The sequence below is a fragment of the Sarcophilus harrisii genome, chromosome 2 (genome assembly GCF_902635505.1).
Source record: "Sarcophilus harrisii chromosome 2, mSarHar1.11, whole genome shotgun sequence".
NCBI classification, from domain to species: Eukaryota; Metazoa; Chordata; class Mammalia; order Dasyuromorphia; family Dasyuridae; genus Sarcophilus; species Sarcophilus harrisii.
Window position 1 is genome coordinate 161,365,874 of NC_045427.1, and position 24,206 is coordinate 161,390,079.

General features: G+C 40.9%; 1 protein-coding gene across 1 annotated transcript in view; it reads left to right on the plus strand.

Moving 5' to 3' along the window:
- The first annotated feature begins 2,634 nt into the window (after nucleotides 1-2,634).
- Nucleotides 2,635-24,206, plus strand: part of JAG1 (jagged canonical Notch ligand 1) — a 39,686-nt gene continuing 18,114 nt past the window's right edge. The window contains exons 1-5 of the mRNA XM_031951090.1: nucleotides 2,635-3,200; nucleotides 4,040-4,345; nucleotides 14,986-15,037; nucleotides 20,236-20,490; nucleotides 22,862-22,922. Of these exons, the coding sequence (XP_031806950.1) occupies nucleotides 3,123-3,200; nucleotides 4,040-4,345; nucleotides 14,986-15,037; nucleotides 20,236-20,490; nucleotides 22,862-22,922 (752 nt within the window). The 5' untranslated portion in view covers nucleotides 2,635-3,122. The remainder of the gene's footprint in view (nucleotides 3,201-4,039; nucleotides 4,346-14,985; nucleotides 15,038-20,235; nucleotides 20,491-22,861; nucleotides 22,923-24,206) is intronic.

Genomic DNA, 24,206 nt, shown 5'->3' on the forward strand with positions numbered 1-24,206 from the left:
TACTCTTTCTATACATTTCAGGGAGCTCTTTCTTTCATAGGCTCTGGAACACTGCCTAGGAGGGACATGGTGTCATTTGGAAATCTGAAGGCCTCCTAAGGATTTTAATTTTTACTTTTTGACACCCCAGTACTCAACTTGGTTTGCTCCTCAGGTAGTTTCAATCCTCCCAGAAATGAACGTTCTGTCATAGTACTGGTCAGGAGAACTAAGTTCAATGACTAGAAACCAGTTTGGGCTTGTAGCAAAACCTGCCAGAGAGAGCCCCATGCCAGCCATGCATGGGCAACTCTCTTTGAGCCAGTGAGATGTTCCCTTGGGTATTCAGCTGAAAGGCCAATTCCGTGGGTGCCACCCTGAGGTGTGTAGAGTGGCAGGCCCAGGCAGGGCATTCTGACATGCTAGAGGGCATGAAATTAGAATCCGGGGCGTGTGTGGAATCTCTATCGAACATGTGTTTTAATAGCGACACAGAGATCACTTTAACCCTAGCTGAAACTCAGTTGTGATGGGGGGGGGGGGGAAGTCTTGCTCTTTCCCCAAAGGTGCCATCTTAAGTTCTGTTGTTTATTAGGAAGTATCTAATTATATATAAACAAAAATCTATGAATAAAAAAAACAACAACAGGGTATTTACCCCACACTGGAAGACTTGGGTTGTAGGGAGGGAAGGGAAGCACGGTTAAAATGACTATCAGTAAGGAGATTTTAGAAAACAAATGGCTACTTGCAATTGAGGGTAGAAAACAGATGTGGTAGCCATTCCTTGATTTTGAGAATCACTGAGAAGTTACCTCGGCTACCTGGACCTTTCAAATGCTAAACCGCATCTGAATAGTTCGGAAAAATAAGGGGCACTTACTACTCAAGTCTGGAAATAGAGACTGGAAATTCTCTCCCTCTCCCAGGAGAGTTCTTGAAGTTTCTCGGGGAAACTCCCAAATACCAATTAGGAAGTTCCGTTAATTGATTTCAAATTCATCCGTATTCGGTTGTTTGCTCTAAAGTTTCAGTTTTCTCCGCAATACTCAACATAATGGAAAATCCGAGGGGGGAGCGAGAGGGAGAGGTGAAGGGGAGAGAGGGGAAAGGAAAGAGGAGCGAAAGAGAGAGCCAGACACGGACACACCGACACAAAGCCCTCAACTTCTGGGGGGAGAGGTCCGTCTTTTTTTGCAGGACTTCAATGCTGGGCTAGTCTTAGAATCGTCATCGCCCATGTTGTGGGATAATAAGTAAAAGCTAAAAGCCTTCCATGCAACCACGCATCACAGCAGAGCTCCAGTGGCCAGCGCGACCGCTAGTTCGGGGTGGGTGGGTCAGAACTTGCGGGCTTCTAATGACTTGGCATCTGTAGGATCTGCCACCTCCTGAATAGTTTGGAGGCCGCCTACAGGTGCAATACCCACATTGCTCAAACAAAGCTGCCCGCCTTCCTGGGCAGCCGAGCCTGTCTCCGGGAGGGGAAGAACTGGGAGGGAAAGCCCAGGAAGCGACGTCTAAGAATAGTCTAACCCGCTCGCCCTTCCCTGGTCGCCCCCCGGATCCAGCAGAGGGGGAAGGGACACACTGGGTCTCCTTTACTTGCGTCTCCACCTCCCCGCCACACCCCCTAGCGCTTTAAACTGGGCAGTTCGGGAGGAGGCATCTGGCGAGCAAGAGAGGCTTCGCAAACTGGTCCCACTGCTGGGGAAGACGGGGCGGAGGAGGAGACAGTAGGATCAGGACTCCCATCCCTCAGTCGCAGACGCTCGGGTAACGTTTTCCCCAAAACTCCCGGCAAAGGGGGCTGCCCGGCGTCTCGGGCCCGCCGCCCCGCCTCTAGGTGGCCCCGGACAGCCCGCGCTGTTGCACGCTCAGGTCCGCCGCTAGCTCCGGAGGAGCGCGCGGGCTAATCGGAGGTCCCTCCTCCGGCTCCTCCCGGAGAGAAGCCGCAATTGACGCACGAAGGGGAGGGAGGGAGAAGGAAGCTAGCTTCCCGGCCCCGGCCGTGTGAAGCCTGGCCGCACCGGGCTCTTTCCACTCGTCCGGCTTTAGCACCGGGGGGGGGGGGGGGGGGGGGGGGGGGGGGGGAGGGGACCGAAACGCCAGCCCCGCCAGCGACGGGCTCTGAGCACACCCGCAGCCGTCTTCTCCTGCTCACACACCTGAAACGCCCCTGTCCCCTCCCCCTCGGCTCGCTTTGCCCGCCCTCAGAAGCGCTCCAGGCTCTGGCCCACGCGTGGGGTCACATGTCACGCCTCCTCCACCCCGCGGATCCCGAGGGAAGCGCTTGCCAAGGCTAAGGGGAAGAACGAAAGCGAAGGCGTCCACACACAAGCGTATCTGCACACATTCCTAATTAGTTCGCTTTCCCTCCTCCCCAGCCCCAGTGCCAGCAGCGAGCCCTCCCCATCTTTTCCACCGAGTCTCTCCTGTTTGCTTATTCTCGCCTCATTTAGGTGTGTCTCACACCCACCCACACCTCCGCAAGCTCTTTTCCTCCGCTCTTGACCCTACTGAGGCTGTCGGAGTAGCTGCAACGCCTCCTTCCTTCCCAGCCTGGGAGAAAGGGAGGAGGGGGAGGGGGCGTGCCCAGGAGGTCTCCAGAGGGGCACGCCCCCTCATGAATATTAATAAGGAGCGCATGCGCCTTCCGCCTGCGGTCGGATAGAGTTAGAACCGTCTCCTAGACGGGCTCTCAGGGTTCTTCTCTGTGTGAGCCAGGCTGGAGGGCGAGCGTGGTGCGGGCGCGTGTTATTGTGTTACCTGGGAGCAAGCGGTGCCTGTTTTTTCCCCCTTCCTTCCCTCCCTCCCTCCCCCCTTTTCCCTGCAGCTGATCTGAAAGGGAATAAAAGGCTGCGAATAATCATAATAATAAAAGAGAGCAGCCCGAGAGGAGGAAGAGGAGGAGGAGGAGGGGGGAGAGAGCAAGAAAAAAAAAAGAAGAAATCAGAATAATAAAAGGAGGCTGGGCTCTTTTGCATTCAGTACCGGGACGCTATTGAAAAGGCCTTTGAAAAGTGGTGTTGTCTTCTAGCAGTGCATGCTCCAATCGGTGGAGTATATTAGCCCGGAGCGGCGGCTACTGCAGCAGCGTTTAGTGTCTCCGCGACCGGCAACAGAGGTTACAGGAAAAGGCGATGCTTTTACCACGGGCACCCGTCCGGACTGAGTACTCTTTAAGTCTGATCATCGCTCTGCTATGTTTGCGAGTAAAGGTACGTTGCGCTGCCTCCGTCCTACACTAGAATGTTAGGAGTTGGTGTGTATAGATAGATGTGTGTGTGAAGGCCTTTTTTTTTTCCGTGGTGAACCGGCGTTCTTTCCTTCCTTGCTTTCTTCCCTCCCCTCCTCCTCCCCGTTAGTCACTTTCTCAAGAGTGGGCAATAAAACTGTTTGCACCTTGGACTTCTGATTGCCGCCTGCGCCTTTTCGTTCTCGCCTCACCAACTTCTCCCCTTTCAGAAATATATATATATATATATTTTATTGTTTTGCATGTGTATATATACGTATACCATACCTAGATATTTAGATTATTCTGTCCTTTGGGTAATTTCTTTTACTGACGTGATTCTCGTGCACTGGGGACTTAACTTGGGTTTATCTCAGTTGGGTCCGGCAGCACCTCTGTTCGCCCTCCCTCTTACTCAAGATTTTGTTTCTCAGTTTGTGTTCTGTTGTAGCCCTCTTGGTTTGACGTTTATCTAGCGTTAACAAATCCCTGCCCTTCTAAGTTTTTTTTTTTTTTTTCCCGTCTCCACACTGGGGAAAATAATCACTTTAATTTTATTTCTTAGTGTATGTGTTGTTGGGGGATTTTCCCCCCATAGAGTACTCAATTCCTTAATCCTTTAAAAAAAAAAAAGTGGGAAACGTATTTTCACAGTTGTCATATGAATTTCACTGTTGCATGTCTTCTCGATGGATGGGGTTTTCTATCTCTTCTTTCTCTTTCTTCCCCTTAAGCCCCCTCCCCCCGCCCCCGATATTTAAAAAAAAAAAATAGCCCAAGATAACTTTTTCGGAACTCTTTCTCTGGGGGGGACTTAAACAGGTGTCCTCGGCGTCCGGACAGTTCGAATTGGAGATCTTATCTATGCAAAACCTGAATGGGGAATTGCAGAATGGGAATTGCTGCCATGGTTCCCGAAATCCAGAGGATAGAAAATGCACCAGAGACGAGTGTGCTACTTACTTTAAAGTTTGCCTGAAGGAGTATCAGTCCCGGGTCACTGCTGGGGGGCCTTGCAGCTTCGGATCCGGATCTACTCCTGTCATCGGAGGGAACAATTTTAATTTGAAATCGAATCGGAATAGCGAAAGATACCGGATTGTTCTCCCTTTCAGTTTCGCCTGGCCGGTGAGTCCCAAGTTCGTTTTTGCTGTTTGCGTTTCCCTAGCGAGCGGCATTTAAAGGTCTCTGTCCCTGAGCGTGTGTTCTCTTTAAACTCCCTGGGGAAGTGTGGGGGTGGTGAAATCTTTGCTGAACGACTCGCGGAAATCCCCACGGGAGTTATTGAAAGCTCCAAATCCCTGCAGAACAAGGGAGCGAGCTGAAGGGGGCTGCTGGCTGTGGGTTTGGGAGATTCATAATTGTGCAACGGTCTTGCTTACTTACTAAGCGTGCAAAGTTGGAAAACTTAGCTCGTTTGCACTGTGATCTATGAACAATGTGAAAAATCCGCATCAGTTGTGCAGGAGTGTCGTGCATTTGAGAACCTGCTGGAATTAGGTCTCGGTCCCGCGCTATTGCTCCTTTCTCTTTCCCCTCCCTTGCCCCCGCCCCCGAGGAAATAAGAGGTCAGGAGTTCATTATAAACGTGTGTGTGTTTTTAACCATTTAAATCTAGTGTACAGAAGAAGGGAAAATGCAGTTATCGCTTGTGAACGTGATCCCAGTTGGCATCCTCCCCCTTTCCGTGAGCGGGTGGGGTGTGTCCTTACTGGAGGAGAGGCGGGTAGGAAAAGGGAGAGGAGAGGTAACTTGTTTCCCGCTTCTCTAGAGGGAGGCTTCCCGGCAAGGACGAAGTTGTCAACTCTCGGCTTCGGGAGCAGGAGTGGTCGTCACTCTTGTTATTTTGCAGTCCTGCCTTTAGCGCAGCCACGGCCGGAGATCCCTGGGCTTTGTGTTTGCTTTGGGAAGGGCGCAGGGAGGATGCGCATTTTTCCCACCCCCGTCCCGTGCTCCCTTCTCCCCTCTCCGCGGTGTGGCTTCGTTTTCAGCGGTTCTCTGGCTCCTAGGAACAGCTGTTTTGCAAACTTTCCTGCTAAGTGCCGACCGCAGAGAGGAGGAGGTGGAGCCTGGAACCATGTGCTCTGGGAGGCACTGCGAGGAACCGCCAACTACCATCCCCTGGAGACCCGGTTCCCAGGGAAGTGACCCGGCCTAGGAAGTGTCTGCATCCCTAACCAGTTTTTATTTTTATGTTGGGCAGGGGGAGGGACTTATATTTTCCCCTCTTCTAAAATAAAGACCCCCGAGGGACTCGATCATTGCCCACTTGGGGAGGGGTCCCTGGTATTTTTGGTCAAATAATACGAATTGCGCAGAAAATACCGGCCTTTGGATAACTGCCCTCCCACATGCCCCTCCTTTCCCCTCCAGGGATGTAAGCGAGACAGTCTCTCCTACAAAAAGAAGACCTAGACAAAATTGTGCCATCCTGTAGCACGCGCACGCAGGGATCTCCAGAAACTGCAGCGAGGAGGGGAATTTCGGATTATAAACTGCCGGGAGGTTTCGGGGGGAGGGTGGTTCGTGTTCGGGGGCTGGGACGGAGCAGACACCAATGGGAAGACTGCACAGGTTTGGATGGTGGGTATTCAGTTACTGGGAAGAATGCATCCAGCCATGTGCTCTAGAATTGCGCCCTTTGCTGCCCCCTACCTGTGATCGTGGGGAGTCCCAAGTCGCGATTTCTCTTTGGGAGCGCCGCAGAGGGTGGTGTGCTTCCGCCTGGGAAAGTGGCTGGGAAGAAAGCAAGCCCACATTTTCAGGAGATAGCGTTACAAAGTGTAGCTAACAAGAGTGTTCTCTGCTGGGACCATAATCGGGTTTCCTCGTTTGCGTGTGTGCCTAAAACGAGATAAAACTGTTATCGAATATACCATCGAACGCATAAGACGTTTTATAAAAATCTGTGGTATTTGAAGTCCTGCCAAAGCCGTCAGCGCTGCTCCTGCTGTGCGATGTGACATTTCTGAAGGGCAAGTTCATCTAGACGGACTTCCCCTCCCCCCGTTTGGAAAAGAAAAATCTCTGAGCAGAATTTCAACCGAAAGCTACTTTTCTGCTGCTTAGGAGTGGAGAACAGAATTGCCTGCTGAGAGAACCTGTGTTCAAAACCTACCTCCGACATTTAGCAGGGTTGCGCCACCTTAGACAAGCCATTTAATAATGGGCTTTGGGGATAAATATGGGGGAGTTTGACAAAAGATCATTTCTGTTTATGTTCCCTATTTAAACATTTATGAACCCAGCCAAAAGTTTAGCGCCCCCCCCCAAAAAAAACCCCTCAAAAAACAAAGTATAGCTACCAAGTTTATTTGAGGAGGTGGTATGGTGAACCTAACTGCGTTATGTGGCTTACCTATCAAAGTTTGGGAATAGTAAACTAGGGAAGACCACTTCAATTCTTTGATAGAAATGGGAAGGCTAGTTCCCTTAGCATGAAGAATAGGGAAATGATTTTTTTTTTATTTCAGAAGCTCCAAAAATTTATTCTGTACCTCCCTGTTTCTTACTTACTTTCTTACACTCTCATCCCAAATCCCTACAAGAAACAGATTTCTAAAATTATTCAGGGAATGTAGGTAAGTTTCATGCTTATTTCCACGTTTGACATTTGAAATGGGAAATTTGAAGTTTATTTTTCTTAAAGCATAATTTGAAAGTGAAATTTGAAATTTCCCTTGAATCTCCAAGTGTGGTTAGTAAGGTATTTATATTACTAGTTTTGAAACAAAAGGTGCTTAATCATTCTCAACCTTGAACTTCAATAATCATAAAATAGGCTTTAGATTTGAAGAATGGGCTTCATTTCTTGAAAGTGCTAGCTTTAAGGAGACCTGAGCAAGGTATGCGATGGAAACTTTGAAGTTGTTGTAAGAAGTTTGACTTAGTTGGCACTATAGTGCAATAAGTTTAAGTGCAGAAATTTTAATTTTGATGATGACCTTGATCAAACAGAAGTGATTTAGCAAGATATGAAATAAACACATTTCAGTGTTAATATATTAAGCCCACTAAAAGTTTTGGACTGGCTGCCCTAAGTTTTTTATTACATTCATTTGGCTTAGTCTACTTTGAAAATGGGTCAAAATTCCTGGCAAAGGGGGCTCCCATTTTCATAGTTTTATTTATTTTTTAAGTTATTGTCATTATGCACTCAGCTTCATGCAAAAAAAAAAAAATTTTTTTTTGAGAAGTAGCCAGATTTAAAATCTTGGAAAAGGGAGATCACATCTCACAATAATGTCCTTTATTCAATTAAATAAGAAGATATGAAATCATTTTGTAACTAATAAAACTTATTAAACTGTGTCCCAGAAGTGATGCTAATCCCTGTTAGTAGTTGCTTATTAAAAATCTATTGGAAAGGCAGTGTGGTGCATTGGAACAGATGGCTAAATTTGGAATTGGAAGACTGACTCAATTTCAAATCCTAGCATTGCCATTTACAATCTTCCTAACTGTAAAACTAGGGGGTGCTTTGGACTAGATGACCTTTCAGGTCCCTTGCAGGGCTAAAACTTCCATCTCTCCCAGTCTTAAAAGGGTCTTTTAGATCTCCCCAAAATTAAAACTAAACTGTGTTGATGAAGACATCCAGGTGGTTAGAATTGCACTTTTTTGACCCTCGAAAAAGATAGACAAGAAATTTAGAATAGTTTTTATTTAAATTTGACATAAGTGCAGTTTAGTTCTCTTGCTTGACTAAATACCTCATTAAATGCTGATAATATTGATCTAGCATTTAAAATAATTGCTAAGATCAACTTAGTTGTTAAGGATAAATCATTTGAAATATGATCTCTGTGTACCAAAGAGACTGCCAACATTGACCTGCTCTGTGCTTATTTCCTGAAAATGGCCCAACTGCTATATTCTGGAGACCTTTATGTAGAAAGAGACTGCCAAAATTTTAATTTTAAAGTAATTTCACCTCCTTTCCACACCTTGACCCATCCATCCATCCATCCCAGATGCTCTGTAACATGTGCATATAAACTTGACATTTATGAACCATTCCTTTTGGATTTCAGCTAGCATCTCCTAGAAACAGGTCAAGTGTTTCATGGGGGTGTAGTCAAACAAGTATACAATGCATACAAACATGGGGCATGTGCATGCTCTGGGCATGATGCTTTACATATATAGAGATGTTAAACATACTTTGCCCAAATGAACAACCTTTAAAAACACAAGTTATAGACAAGTGGGTGTTGGGTTTTTTGTTGTAGTAGTTGTTGTTTGGTTGGTTGGTTTGCATTGAAAATATACATAGGCTTAAGGGGAAGGTAAAAGAAAGATGTTGATTGTGGTTCTTGCAGAGATGACAGAGAAGGTGTCTGGAGAAGGACTTGTCAAATCCATTCATTTTTAAGGCAATTAAGTTTACTATGTTTCTTTTCTTGCTAGATCAGGTGCTGGTTTCCCTGTTCACTCTTTTTCTTCCTGTTGGTCTGTTGCCCTGTTTCCTAGCAACTTATTCAAGCCTCTGATCAATTAAATGAATTTACAGCCCACCAACCACACACCCATTATTCACCAGGGAATTTTTTTTTTTAACTTTACAAAATGAAGTGGGCAAAGACTTCTATTAAAGGACCAACCAGTGATAACTACTTAAATGCACAAACTACCAAAAAATCAGATTAGCCAGAAGCACTTAAATGTATCCAGTACTAGAAAGCTTTATACCCAATGGTAATGCCTTCTTAGACTTTCCCTAACGGAAGGGCAAAGGGAATGAGTTTAGTATGGGGAAAAAAATAGTTATAAAAAAAAGTAGCTAAGGCAACAAGAATCTGTCCCACCACCCCTCCCCTTTTCTGATTCTAAAGGAGGAATGCAAACAGTGGTCTGAGAAAAGATGCATGTGCAATGATAGTGCTGGACATTTATTGGATAATCATGGTATGTCCAGAATTTGTCTAAGCTTTAAAGATTAGTCTCAATTTAGGAGAAAATAGAACTAAACTAACCATCCATTTAATCCCCTGGATGTGCATAAAATTAATTTGGGAAGACTTAGTTTTGTGAATTGCTTATTAAGACTACTAACACCTTATTTGATTAAACCAGGTTATCTGTGCTTCAAAATTTATGAAATGACATTGCTTGGAAATAAGGCTTGAGCTTAAATATGACCCTTATATAGGACTAATATCAGTTCTTTGGCATTGACTACATCCCAGTAGAATGCATCTCAAGGAACAGTTATGTGATTTTTGCCCTTACACATTCCTCTCTAGAAGTAGGAGGTGGTAGGATTATAGGAAATTTAGGATTCAGAAATAACTTACCTTGGCCTTTAGTTAGGGCCAAAGAAGGCTTGTTCTTGGTTTCCAATTACTGCATGGCATTCAGAAGCCCTGTGGTCCTTGTTTTTACAATGTAAATTACATTCATTTACTGGGATGGTGTATAGAGAAGAAATTCAAAAATGTGGCTAGAAGTGGTTAAAGTGGTTTGTAAATAGTCAAACATTCCGAGTCCTTTACCAGCTCAACCCAGTTTTTATGCACTTTTGGTAAATAAGTAGAAGGGCTTCTTGTCCAGGCTTGCTCTATGTGAACCTGAGTGTTGTGCTTGGCTGGCTTCTAGGTATTCTATCTATTAACCTTGCCACCCTTTTGTAACTGGTGCATTTAATTATCTGTGGGATGCTTTTGAAACAGGTAGGAGTAATGATAGAAACAAGAATAGGATTTTTTTTTAAGAACCTATAGGATTGGTTGGTTGGGGGTCTTCTATGGTGGGATTTCATGAGAAAATAACTTTGTAACCAGATAAAGTCTTATTGAGAAATACACAGCTTTGAAAACACTTTTTTACCACACAAGTCTACTTCAGATTTGAGATGCATGCTATAGGTTAAAATAAGAAAAAAAATGGATTTGAAATCTTTGAGGCATTGTTGGGTTAATGCATGCTAGGCCACCCAGACAGAAGCGGTGCTGGCTAATATTAACCAAGAACAATAGCATGGTCGTATTGACTGCAGGGAGGATTACAGAACATAATGGGACCCATCCAAAAATAATGCTAATACAGGACAAGCAACAGGAAGCAGCAGTAGACTCAGCAGAGCCCAGCTCCCAGACAAACCATGGACTGACTTCACACAATGGCAGCTTCAACCCATTAGGTATTCACAGGATGCTCATTATTCTAACAGGCTTGCCAGATCAGAGCTGGGCCTGGTTTTATTGGCTACAGCAAGCCCACAGTTTGGATATCAGTACGTTTCATGTCCATCATTTTGGCAAGGGGAGGGGGTGGGGGGGCAGCTGTGTTAAAGTTCTTGACTGCAGCTTTGTTTTGTCTGTGGCTGGCAAGAGGAAACGACTTCTAATAGCACTTAATACAATTACTTTTTTTTTTTTTTTTTAATGCCCCTTCCCAAAGTGTCAATGAAATGCTTACCCCTGCTGGTGCCAAGAAACTGTAACTTTGTAACATCTAAATGTACCATGTCTGTAGTCCCCTGTCCAGCATCAGGGAATAAAGACATACATACATACATGGGTTGTACCACAGAGGAATGATTGGTTGGTGGTGACTGCACAGACTTCGCCTTGATAAGGGTTTGGTGATACTTGGTAGTTTCTGTTTTGGAAACCTAGAAAAACCAGGCTTTTTTTTTTTTCCCCCTAAGACTTCTACTAAGTACTATGGACTTTAGCCTTTATGCTAATTTGTTACTGGTTTCTAGTGGATGTGGATTAAGAAGGAGAATTTCTCCTAACAAAACTCTATCTCCTCTGGAGCAACTGCTTCAGCACTTTGTAAGTGCTTTACAAATACTCATGCTACTTTAGTGTTAAAAAAGGGAAGGGGGTGGGGGGGAGAAACAATCCAAACCTCACTTCTCTACTTAAGAGGTGATAATCATTCACTTTGCAAGCCTATTCAGAAGTTGTACACTACCCTAGTTTTGCCTCTAGGCTATTGTTTCTGGATAATGGGTAGGACCCCGATCCATAACCCTAGTTTGGATTTGGAGTTAAGGAAAAGGGAAATCCCAGTAAGAGAGAACCACAATTGAGTATCACCCTTTGCAGCAACCCATTCTTACTCTGGGAAAATGGGGACTTCTAAAACTTGAAGATTTAAGTTGCTATTTAGGAGAGTTTTCTCACTGAATCTGTCAATAGTTGTGCTTTAGAAGGTGGAAAGGTTCTAAAATTCCTATTCCTAAGTTTTTATGAGAATGGCCCCTCTAACAGTTGAGCATCACATTCTACTACAAGTAATGCTCTTTTATTTTCATAGCTTTAATGTGAGGTATTTAAGAGAAGGGTGAGTTCCCCTCCCCCTGGGGTATTCATTAAGCTACTAAGGTTTGAACATTTACATATTACTTGTTGGATGTTTCTTTTATAAGTGTGCTTTGGTCTCCTAGAATCTCTGCTTTCTGGTCAAGATCAGATTTACACTGGCTAATTGGGTGTGACTTTATCATAGTTCACTGCTGATTTGTGGCCCAGTACCTCGCTTTGATGGAGTAAGGTAGTTGGTCTGGAATTTTTGTGTCCAAATGTATATTTGGGGATGGGCAGAGGTCAGGGGTGGGCATGGGAAAAATCAAACTTCCTCAGACCTAGTAGTCATTCCTAAGATATCTTAGTTGTTGATCTATAGAGTGAGGGAGGTGGTGGGAGCAGATGAAGAAGGAGGGTGAGAAGCCCTTCCTATACTCCATGAAGTGCAGAGATTGCTCAGATTGTATGGACTTTGGGAGAGAATCATACCTTTCCTACAGGCACATTCTGACCATAGAAACCCCAGATGATCATTCTGTTTTGTTGCGCGCGCGCGCGCGCGTGTGTGTGTGTAATCAGTTCAACAAGTATTTGTTTAATGCTCACTATATATTCTAGGGATTGTCCTAGAAAATGGAGGTACAAAAATGAAAACCTTGGGTTTTCCTTGATTAGGGAAGGGAGGTGATGAGAAAACATTTTCACAGATAAGTAATGATAAAATATATTTGCATGATTTGGAGAGGGGAGAGCACTGACAACTGCTGAGAGAGGGGGAAGGGCAGATCAGGAAAATCCTAGGATAAGAGGTGACACTTGAGCTGAGCTTTCAAGGGAACTAGGGATTCTTGGCATCTTCCCAGCCTGGGGAGAGGGGGGCAGGGCAGGGATGTTGTAGCCTGTGCAAAAACAGACATGGGCAAATGGAATATTGTATATGAGAAGCAAGAAATGGGCCAGCTTGACTGCAGGATAGCATGAATCAGAGAAGTGGAGTGATGTGGTCAGTCTATCAAGATAACTTGGAGACCAATTGTGAAGGACCTTTAAAACTAAGAACAAAAGTTTTAACTTTATTCTTAGAAGCATCTGGAGTAAGGTATCGGTGTGGTTAACCCTGTGTTTTTGAAATAGCAATTTGCCAATAATATGGAAAATAAAGAGAGTGGAGAGGGAAGGTAAGGAGGTCAATGAGAAAGCTTAATGTTATAGTCCAAGCAGCAAGACACTGAGGGTCTAAACTGAATTGGGGGGGGGGAAGAGGTTGTGGAAAAAACAAAACCCCCAGCACCTTTCTTTCAAAATTCTGGGGTTCCTTGAGTCCTACATTTAACTGAAACCACTAAATGGCAGTGATATGAGTAAGAAAATTTTTAATTCACATACAAAAGTGAAATTTAGTCATTTGTTTGAAAATTTCTTGTCTGGTATGTTGAGGATGTTACTGCCACAGGTTTTTGCCATTCCTTTTCCTCAGGATGGAGAGGTATTGGTAAACAACTCTTAAGAACTAAGTACTGTAACTCAGAAAGCTAAGCAAACTACTTCATAGTAAATTGTCCAAGTGCTTATGCAAGACCTAAAACTTAATATTAATAGTTGCAAAGTGAGCTACCTCATCAATCAATTCATGTCTATCTTTTTGGCTTAGAAAAAAAATGGTAAGGATCTTCCCTGTGCAAATCTGTTAGAACTTTTAGTATCATTGCCTTTAATCAAAAGATGAATTACATCCACATTGTTGACAGGAAAGTGAAGGACACAGGTAGCAAGCAAACCACATTGCCTGAAAAATGGAGGGCTTAATCATAAGCACTAAAAGGTGTAGGTTAGTATCTTATTTTATTTTCCAGACTTGGATCTTTTCCTCAGTTGACTATTGAAATCACAAATTATTGCAATGAGAAAGCCCTGTGATCTTGTAGGAAATCCCAAGAAATTTTAAGAGGCTTTAAATAAGGTGTAACTTTCACTAATAAAATATTAACAACAACAACAAATAGTTTTAACTGATAGCCACTACACAAGAGGTGAGGCTGTGCCTCAGCATGCCTGGCTTTGCTTACTTTTCTAAGCATTTTCCCACAGTTATCAGTGAAGGAAATGGAATCCCAGTCATCTTTGAATATGAAACATATTTAGGCCATATTCCAAGGCAGTGCCTATCACTAAATAGATTTCCATTCAAAAGACTACATGCTGTGTCATGTCGTGAGAAATAAGGCTTGCTTTAAATCTTAAAGTTAGCTTTCTGCCTACACTTTCCAGGTGTTTACTTTTCCTACTTAAACCATTGTTTGTTTCTAGTAAAGTAATATTTCATTGATGTATTCCACTATCAGAAACCGTTGATATCTAACTGGGCCAGAGCAAGTACATGTTAAGTAAATAAACCAGTTTCTATGATGCAGAGAATTTTAAAATTCTCTTCTATGTCCCTCCAAATACACACACTTCCCTTAGTACCAAAATAGAAGAAAGTTTATTTAAGCCTGAAGTTTTGTGACTCTGACCTTATAGCGGAGGAGTCACAAGTAAAGTTTTAACCAGATTAAAGGTGGGAATTTGCTAATGGATTGGGGTTTGGGGATCTCTTTCTCTCTTTGTTCTTTCTTTTTTTCTTTCTTTTCTTCAATTTTAGAACTAGAGATAAAAGGTACCTTCCATATAATAGTTGGCATATTTCCAGTTTCCAGGGAGTCTGTCTAGTTGGTGGATGCTCATGATTATTATTAGAATGTTAGATTCCATTGACAGATAGTTTCATCTATTAATGTGACTCATAGATTTACAGTTTTCTCCTCCCCCCTTCATTTCCCTTACTCCCCCCTCCTATTGCAGGCTTTGTTTCTCAAAGTCTCTCTTTTCCACCAACCCCTCCCCTTTTAGTTCCAAGATTCATCAGTCCTTTCCTTTAGTTACCTGATACTTGTGGGAGCAGTGATGGTCTAGCACAGACACAGCTTTCAAAGGGGTGCTGAAAAGGAAAAAAGGTCTCTAGAGATTGCCCAGCCAGGGTTCAGTGTGTAATCTTAGCAATGCCCCTTACTTTTCACTGTGGAGATTTTTTTTTTTTTCTCTCTGAGCAAATACCTGGTTAGTTTAGAATAAATTCATTGTCTGCTTTTCTTATGGGTTATGGTTAGAGCCCAGCACATTTGGGAAAACTGTATACCAAGTGTCAGTCTATAGCAAGGTGGCATTTCCTGATTAAGCCCGTGAGATGCATTAGTGATGACAATAATGAGCTCAGGAAGGTGAAAGGTCCTGTTTATCATTCTGGATAAGGTAGCTTAAGGGGTTAGGAGAGTTTGTCTTTGGTAAAAATCTGTTGCTTAGTTTAAATTTAAAACAGACACTATCTAAACTGATTATAAATGCCATTTTCAGGTGGGCTTTCTGCTTATAATTGGCATTTGTGGAAAAGAGGCATTGAGAAGTATTATGAAACTCAGGCAAACATTCCCCACCATTGGCGTGGATACATTTATTCTTTTGTCTGTTTTACAGAGATCCTACACTCTGCTTGTGGAAGCTTGGGATTACAGCAATGACACCAATAGTAAGTATTACCTGACTAGACTTCAGCCCTAAAAAGCTGTCCCCAAGCTCGCTTCACGGAATCAGTCATTTCAGTCCATATGTGCCATTCACAATCTTCCCTCACCCTCAGGTGGAATAGTTCTTTTTCTGGTTGATCTGGTAATTCCCTTTACCCCTCTTTCTCCTGCCCTGAGTTTGAATGTCCTGGTCAAAAGGCTTACTATGTAACTGTTAATATGCTAATAAGTTTGTCTTTGAGAAAGGAATCTTTAAAAATTTTACACTTTGAAATTCTTGGATTTTTTAAATGATCAGATTAGTGAAGGATGGATCACTTTTAGTGAGGATTGTTATTTAGACTATTAATAAAGAATTATGATAAACCTACTTTTCCTGCCCCATACTACCTAAAGGGTGTTACATTGTTTTTTATAAGCATGGCCTTGAATTACTTCTCATCTGTTCTCAGAAGTGTATAGTCTTTAGAAGGAGAACTACTTTGCAAAGCCCACATAAAGTAGATGGGGGAGACAAGTGTTTCCACCAGAGTTATCTTAGTGTGTAGCAAGATCCTTTGTTAAAACGATATCCGTGTGGCAAAAACATCTCTGAAGCTGAATTTCCAGTCTCTCCATTCATCTTTTTTTTTTTTTTTTTTTTTTTGGAGAGTTCCTAATTCTCTTTCCCTTCATGAATCTGTGATCAATACAAGAGTTCTTGTCACAGCAGATGGAGTGAGTTTTTCTATTTGGGGCCCAAGGTGATAGGACCTTTCAATTGCAGCAGCAATCCCTTTCTAACTGTAATTAAATATTGCTTCTTTCTTGGATCACTTCTTATAACGTATTAAGTGAACTCCATTTTGCTAGTAAAACTTTCCAAGCTAAGTAGAAATTTAAGAAATCTTATGTCTTATGTAGTCAGAATAAATTTCTTGTTGCATTATTATATTTCCTGGCAAGTCCTATGACATTCTGAGCTTTAGCTTCCTTATCTACAAAATGAAGATAATAATTTTTGCTTACCCTTTCTCTCGACACCATTTTCTAATTCCTTGAAAACCCATTGGTAATTGGTTGTTGTCTTATTCCTGTGAATTTTCAAATATCAGTTTCTTAATTTGAATATCTTCCAGTCCTCTGTTATCACTAGCACTGCCTTTAGTTTTTTCCTTTGCCTTATTCCCTTTTCTTCTGAGTAAAATCTGCTAGTAATTGGGAACTTCTGCTTTGCTCTTTGCCTGGATTCTGGGATGATATGGCACTTTGTTTTAGAGAACTCTGTGTTAACTATTGATGGAATAATATGTAGCTGGCTAAAGTCCTCACAATATATTTATTGCTCATCTTGTCTGGATAACTTCAGAGTCAATCATTTATTCAGAGTTGCCAGGTTTTTACATTTGCCAAATAATGAAAGCATAAAATTCATTCATTCTCACTCTCACACTCACACACTCACACTCACACACCTGCCTTATCAGACGATATGCTGAGAGGTAATAGTGGAGAAAGATTAAAGGAAAGGACCAGGGAGAAAATGCCTTATTTTAGGGTAGGGCATTCTTTTTAAAAAACATTTTTTTAACTGAAGTTGCTAACAAATAGCCAGTACTACTAGTATGATTTATGTATACCTGTCAGTTCATCTCACTTTCTCCTCCCTACCATTGGAATCAGGTTTAACAATATTACATTGACCTATTTTGTGAAAGTTTCACTTCCTACTACTTCTGTCCCTCCCTAGCCTGCTTTAAAAAAAAAAAAAAAAAAAAAAAAAAAGAACCAAAACTAGATTCATGATTCTATTGATATAGGAAATTCTTCAAGAGTAAACTCTCTTTACCTAATCTTCAGTTGATAGCCTTAAAGAAATCCTAGGACACTGAGAAATTCATTGGCTTGTCCTAGGTTTTAGAGGTAGGATTTCAACTTGGGCTTCTGACTTGAAGGCCTGCTATTTATGACTTTAAAAAAAAATTCTCATTAAAATCTCTTTTCATCTATGTATACCTTTTACCCTCTCGAAATTCTTGAAACCCTTAACATGTTAATACGGCATTTATGTTGCAACTTTAAAGTTTACAAAATTTTATATGCCCAATTTTTTAAATCTTCATAATATACTTTTAGTAGTTACTTTATAGACATAATTATATCCATTTTCCAGAAAAAGAGAGTGTGTTTTTACTCAAAACACCGGGTCAGAGGTAATAGTTGAACCCAAGGTTTTCCTCAGTCCTAATCCAACACTCTAGGGGAATCTATCTACCACACAGGTCAATTAAGCTATACATATATGAATATGGTATTTGATAAACCAATTACTTTAAAAAAACCTTAAGCACCTTCTGTGTGCCAGACTGCTCTGTGTTAAACACTTTAGAAATATTGTGTCATTTGATCTTTACAACAGTTCTAAATTATTATTCCCATTTTACAGTTGAGGAAAGTAAGGCAGACAGGTCAAGTGATTTGCTTTGTGCCACAGGGTTAAAGGTCTGACACTGAATTTGAACTCAGCTCTTCCTGGCTCCAGGGCCAGATGTACCATCTGCCTCTCTCACTGGTCACATAAAGTTAGAACTGTATAATTCTGTATGCTCCAAATTCTGATAAAAGTTACTTAACTTATCATTTTTCTTTCTACCTGCTTAGTACTGAAATCTTGTCTCCCAAAGTTGGAGGAGGATATGATAAAAAGAAGAAAATACTGGTTTAAGACTTGTAGTTAAAAAGACAAGTTGCCATTATTTTTCATCTGTTGAGTGTTTGTATTTTAAATTCTGTCCTCCAGCCTTGTAGAATAAATTTAGCTTTTTTTTTCTTTTATCCTGTTAATTTTTTTAAATAACTTTCAATTTATTAGTCTATCTTGATTGAGTCAGTCACCTTCAAAGCAGATTAGGTCTTTTTGTCCCTGGATCTAAATTAACAAGGACTTCGATGTTAAAATAATTGTTCTGGAGCATCAGCATTCTCCCAACCCCTGATTCTGGAATAAACATGTCAGTGTAAGAGCCTGGTCCAAGGGAAATAAAGTGTTTACATGAACTCTTTTTAGAGAATAGGTTATGAGGCTAGTTTCTTGTCATCAATCCCATTACAGTGTTTTTATTAGATTTCAAGACTGCTTTGTATAAGGTTCCACGTTTTTTACTACAGAGAGGGCAAAATGGTTTCAATTCCATTATAATTCTTAATAAATATGTAAATGTAGAACACGAGTTTTGGTTTTTTTCTTTAAAGCTTATCCTTATTGGCAAAAACTCTTGGTTAGTACCTCTTGCCCTGTCTCCTCCTCTCTTGCCATTGGTCCCATATTAAGCATTATGCTTAGTAAAACAGAACAGATTTTTATTTTGCTTAGCTATTCTTCTTTCTTGATCTGCAAGGATAGATTTTGTATGTTTTATGATAAATCTTCCCTTTGCAGTCAAGGACTACCAGCAGCTCATAGACAAGAGTCAGATCTTTTTCAGTCACAAGGCTTGGACTGCACAGTGAAATACCCCAGATATATACAATGTTCTGAACTGACACAAAATATTATTTCAGGCCATCACTTAGAAATGTTTAGGTATGTTTTCAAGTCTGCAGACAATTTCTGCACCTAATAGCTCAGCTACTAGAGGGCATGTCCCTTGCACAGAGAGCTTCTTGCATGTTCTATATCACAAAGAAAACATTAATCATGCAGGTATAAAGTTATTTTTATAGGCCTTCTCACTTACTAAAGATCCATTAAGGATTCTAAAGTGATAACTCGCACAATATGTCTTGGCCAAAATGGAGTATTGTCAAGTGAAAACCAAATGTCACTAAATTCCCTCTCCCAGACTGTTATAGCTCCTGATAGGCAGGCATAAACAAAACACTAAGACTTTTTTTGGCCATGTCTCCAGAGATTATATGTGTTCCCTTATTAGGATATTGAAGGGCCTGAGGCCCACTACATTCACTAATTGAACCTGCAGAGCAAAAACAGCTTAATAAACCTGACATTTTTGCCATTCTTTGAGCTGTGTTTATTTGCAAAATTTGAGTTAAGCCAGTAAAAATTTATCTGCAAGCTGTTCTGTTTATGGACACTTTAATGAGGGTGTGAGTCTATCCGAAGGCCTCATTGGAGAGTAGTATCCTGTGTGTGCGCTCCAGCTAATGAAACCCAGAGGGCAAGGTAGGGCCAGGTGGGGTAGTAGATAGTCTAGCTAGACATGGGAAGCCTCCGATGCTCTAAGCTGCTGTCTAATCATGGTCACCTGGCCCACTGCCTACCCAGGTGTGCGAATGAGCTACAAGCCCTGGGCCTGAAAATAGCAGTCATGTAGGTGGGTAAGAATCATATTAAGGAAATGGAAAGTAGACTTCAAAGGATTGTGTTTTGAAGTGTGATGGCTTGGAAACTGACAAGCCTGTGAAAAGCTGGTAGGTTTAAAAAAAAAAAAAAAAAAAAAAAGAAAAAAAAAAAGCAAACGCAGCCCTAATCTAGGAAAATGACCTAGTATATTGTTGGCTTTAACATGTCCCTCCTCTGATCTATTATAGCTCTGTGTTTGCTCTGTTCTTATGTCACTTAGCAGCTTGCTGCCTTATATCCTACATCTCTTGTTTATTACTTCCTTCCTTAATTGATTTGCAAGCCCTCTGAGGGTAGGGAACTTTTTGTAGTAATCCCATATATGGCATATGCAAATATTTAATAAATATTTGAATCAGTATTGATAAATCCTGATTCATCTAAATCCCGACTTGCTTATCTCTGTATTGATATATTTAGATTTTAGACTTACTTAAAACCTATTTTAAATTCTAAACTTAAAATCTCTTTAAAATTTAAATTTATTTAAACTTTTACTTATTCAAATATTTTTACTGGACCATGGGGTTTAATGAGATGAATTTGGAGCTCTGTTTTTAGGCCTTATACCATTGGGCATTTAGAATCTTTGTGGCCCTGTCACCCAAAAGTGTTATGGCACATCCTTGAATGGACCTAGCAATCCATCCAGAAAAGAGAATTATGTTAAAGGTGAGGATGCTATTTCTAATACTAGTTGTGTTTTTCATTTTATAGTTACTTTTAATTTTTAATAAAGAAAGCCACTAGTCGATCGTTTATTTCCTTGGAGTTCTTTTTTGGCTTTAAGAAAGAAGGCTCTGCTTGCAGTGACTAGCATTCACATATCCTAATGCTACTCTGTAATTTGTCTCCTAGATCCCGACAGCATTATTGAGAAAGCCTCCCATTCGGGCATGATTAATCCCAGCCGACAGTGGCAGACTCTTAAGCAGAACACTGGCATTGCCCATTTTGAGTATCAGATTCGAGTCACTTGTGACGAATATTACTATGGCTTTGGTTGCAATAAGTTTTGTCGTCCTCGAGATGACTTCTTTGGACACTATGCTTGTGACCAGAATGGAAACAAAACCTGCATGGAAGGTTGGATGGGACCCGAATGTAATAAAGGTATGTAGTTTTGGTGGGTTGTCTTATTTAGGATGATCATAGCTTCTTTCCCCATAGAGTCCATTAGCCCTCAAGTCACTAATATGAAGATGCTAAAGTGGGATGAATTCGGATCTGTTTTCAGGCTTTCTTATGTCATTGTCTATTTGGAGTCTTTGTGGCCATGTTACTCAAAGTGTCATGGCATGTCTTTGAATGGACCCTAGTCCATCCAGAAGTGGTCGTTCCTTGGTTTAAAAGCCTAGGTGGCTTTTAAAAAGTCAGAGATTATTGAACAGTCTTAAGTTGAGACTTGGAAGTCAACTGAAGCCCTGTTTAAATGACTTGACAAAGTAGTATGTGGCAAAGCTGGGTTTTGAATTCAAGTTTCTCTGATGTTAGTCAGCATGGTTTTCTGTATCACAGAATACTAGAAGATAGCCCAAGAGAAAATCTCTTCCACCTCTTATCATATTTTGGTTGAAGGAACTCAGACTTGGAGAAATAAAATCACAGCTAGCTAATTTAATTAGAACTAAGAATAGAAAAATTGACTCTGTTCAGTGATTTTTTTCCCCCCTCTATAGCATAATTCCAAGTCAGGTTGATTTTTTAAAAATTTTAAATACAATTATTTTCTGTTTTCTGACTATAGTAAACCCCCCCAAAAATGTCATTTACTGTTGCTGTCATTGTGATATGATTTTTTTTTTTGAGATTGTGAAGTTGGTGGAGGTGAGGGCATGTGTTGTGTCTTTACATCAATAATTGCTTAAATTTGAAATCATTAATAGTATTACAGCTTTATGGATACGTTCCCTAATTCACTGGAGGTTTGAGTGGGTATTATTGGGGTACTATTAAACTGAGTGTTGATAGGTGGATATGTCCTCTATTGCATTCTGCTTGCTAGCATTTTGCAGAGTATTTTAGACGTTATCTCATTTGATATTTCTCATGTTGTGAGGTAGTTGTTCTTATCCCAGTTTTACAGATGAGGCACCCTAAGACCAAGTAACTTGCTCAGTTACTCTTCTAGTAAGTATCTGAGGCAAGACTTGAACTCTGAAGTCCCTGAGAAGTTTAGCACTGTCAACGAAGCCACCTTCGTTTCCAATTTGGTAGGACCTGCTAGTGTGGCCTAAGAAACCTAGAATTAACGTCAGCACTGAGAAGGAAGCGCTGGGTCAGCTTTAGTGGAAATCTAAACACCAATTAGATGAAATTGTGTTTCAGGGAAAATTGATATGTTTCAAGAGGTGCTCAGGGAAGAAATAAATCTATTCTCTGATCCAGCCACTGTAAAAAGTGGCTTTTCAAGTAATTGTGGAGTTGGTACTTTTTAAAGATTGTTGGTAGAAGATACAGCTACTTTATGTAGCTGGGTGGTTTGATAGGGGCAGGTCAGGAGAAGAGAAATTTAGTACCTCTGATTAGAGTGAAAAGATCACTGCACTTGGAGATGGTAGACCTAGTTTCTGGATACTATTTGTGATCTTAAGCAAATTGCTTAATTTTTCTCACCTGCAAATAAAGGAATGGGACTAGATCTCTTAAAAAAAAAAATCCTCATCTGACTCCAGAGATCCTAAGATGCCAGTTTTCTGATCTAAAGATGATACTAATGTGTTAAGGGATAATGCTATATTACATGTAACAGAAACATCATTGGAGAAAAATGACCCATTCAGGTTAGCTTGTCTGATACATGAATTGTTACTGAGATCTGGCTCTTACTGGTTAATAAGAAATTTAAGTGCCTATTTATTTAGGATGAAATATTTTGTTACATTGTGACATATTATAAACGTTTAAGTTAGGCCTTATTTGGATCAATGATCTTTGTTGCAGTATTAGAACTCAGTGGGCTCCATCCTTGAAACTAAGCATTCTTTGGTGACTTTTTTTTAAAGGGTAGAAGAAAAGAGGAAGATTTGGAGGTGGGGATGGGCTGCAGTTGATGTTCTGTAGTGCCAAAAGCATTATTTTAGGGAAGGAAGAGAGGGATGATCTGACCCTTGAGTTTTTTGTCTTCTTGTGCTATGTTGCTTATGTTAGAAATATCATACTCCTGTCATCTCTTCCTGCAGATTATCAGAAAGCATGCTTATATGTTTGGGGATAGATAGTAACATGTGTTTGCAGTTTTAAAGCTAAAAATATTGGCTGAATGGCTGGATTTGCTGTTGTGGGGCACCTCCTACCTTATTCTTTTTCCAGTAGACTTGATATTAGAGACCTTTAAATCGTGGATTTTGTAGGATTACAGTGCTAGTCAGAGATTTAAAAACATTCCCACGATTGTGTGGATGCTAGAAACTGGCAGCATGCTGACATATATGTGTATATACTTTTTTTTTTTTTTTTTTAATTCTTAATTCTATTCCCACAGCTATTTGTCGTCAAGGTTGTAGCCCTAAACATGGTTCCTGCAAGAATCCAGGAGAGTGCAGGTAATATTTGTATCGCTATCTATAGATATGTATCAAACCATTTTGTTTTAAGCTTAGTTTAGCATATCTCTCCCTATTGTTCTGTGGAAAACTGGGAAACATTAAAAATGGGTATCTTAAGTGCTTATTAAATCATACCAGCTGTCTTATGAAACACAAACACTCCTTTGCTTTCTTGTAAAACTGGAAAAACTGTATGAGAGGGCAAATTCAGCCACTTCATGTGTTGACTATTGACCAATTCCACCTCTAAATTGGGAGCAGATTTTTGTAATCTTTTAAGACTGCACTGCCATTCTGGCTCCTTTTTTTTGGCTTATCATCCATCGTAATGTTTATTTTCTTCCTCACCCTCCTTAGGTCTCCTCTCCTTTTTCTTCTAGATTGCCCTTCCCTTCCCCCACTTTTCCCATCAATAGGCAAAAGTCAAGCATTCTTTAGAATGGGATTAGTAAAATCTCTTGGTTCCTTTGCAGTTGAGAGCCTGCTCCAAGTGCTGAGAGGTTAATAACAGGGATGGAATCTTGTCAGGAGAGACTGATGAATGCAGAATTTTGTTTCTTTGCTTTGAAGTCTGCTCCATTCTGGCCGAATAACAATGCAACCCAAAAGCTGGGACATACCCAAACAGTTTAACAATTAAATTTTGGAACTCTTTGAATTATAACTGTGTATTGTTATTTGACATTTGGGAAGGTGCTTTAAAAAAAAAACAAAAAACTTCTTGTTGGTGTTCTTTGTATAAATTTGGATAAAAATCCACAATAACTGAGATTTCTATATTGTTAGTATTTTGGGGTCATTTTTTGTTTTGAATTTTGGATTTTGGGTTTTGTTTTGTTTTGGAGAGGGGGGTACAAGGGGCTTCCAAAAGAAGCTATAACTATCCAAGTTGTATCTGATCAAGGAAGAGAGGTTAAGGAAGTTTTATAGAACTAATTTATTTGAGTGCTAGACTTTATGTAAAGACCAATAATCTGATAGATTTCCAGGCCTAGGGGGTCTCTTCCTACGGAAGCTACTCTGATTTTCATCAAGGGAGCTTTGTTAACCCTTCTCCAAAGGAACTTGAGGAAACCAGACCTAAGGACTCTTTTCTATTTTAGAACAGGTGTAGAAATCTGGCCTATTGTAGGCAGTAGTGATGACTCAGGACCAGGCTGGAAACATTCAATTTCCAGAGTTATGGTACATCATTCCCCTTAGTTTCCTTCATTTTATCCTTTGTAGTCCCATATTTGTATTTTACAAGACCAAGGTTTCTATTTACAAGAAAAAAAATTG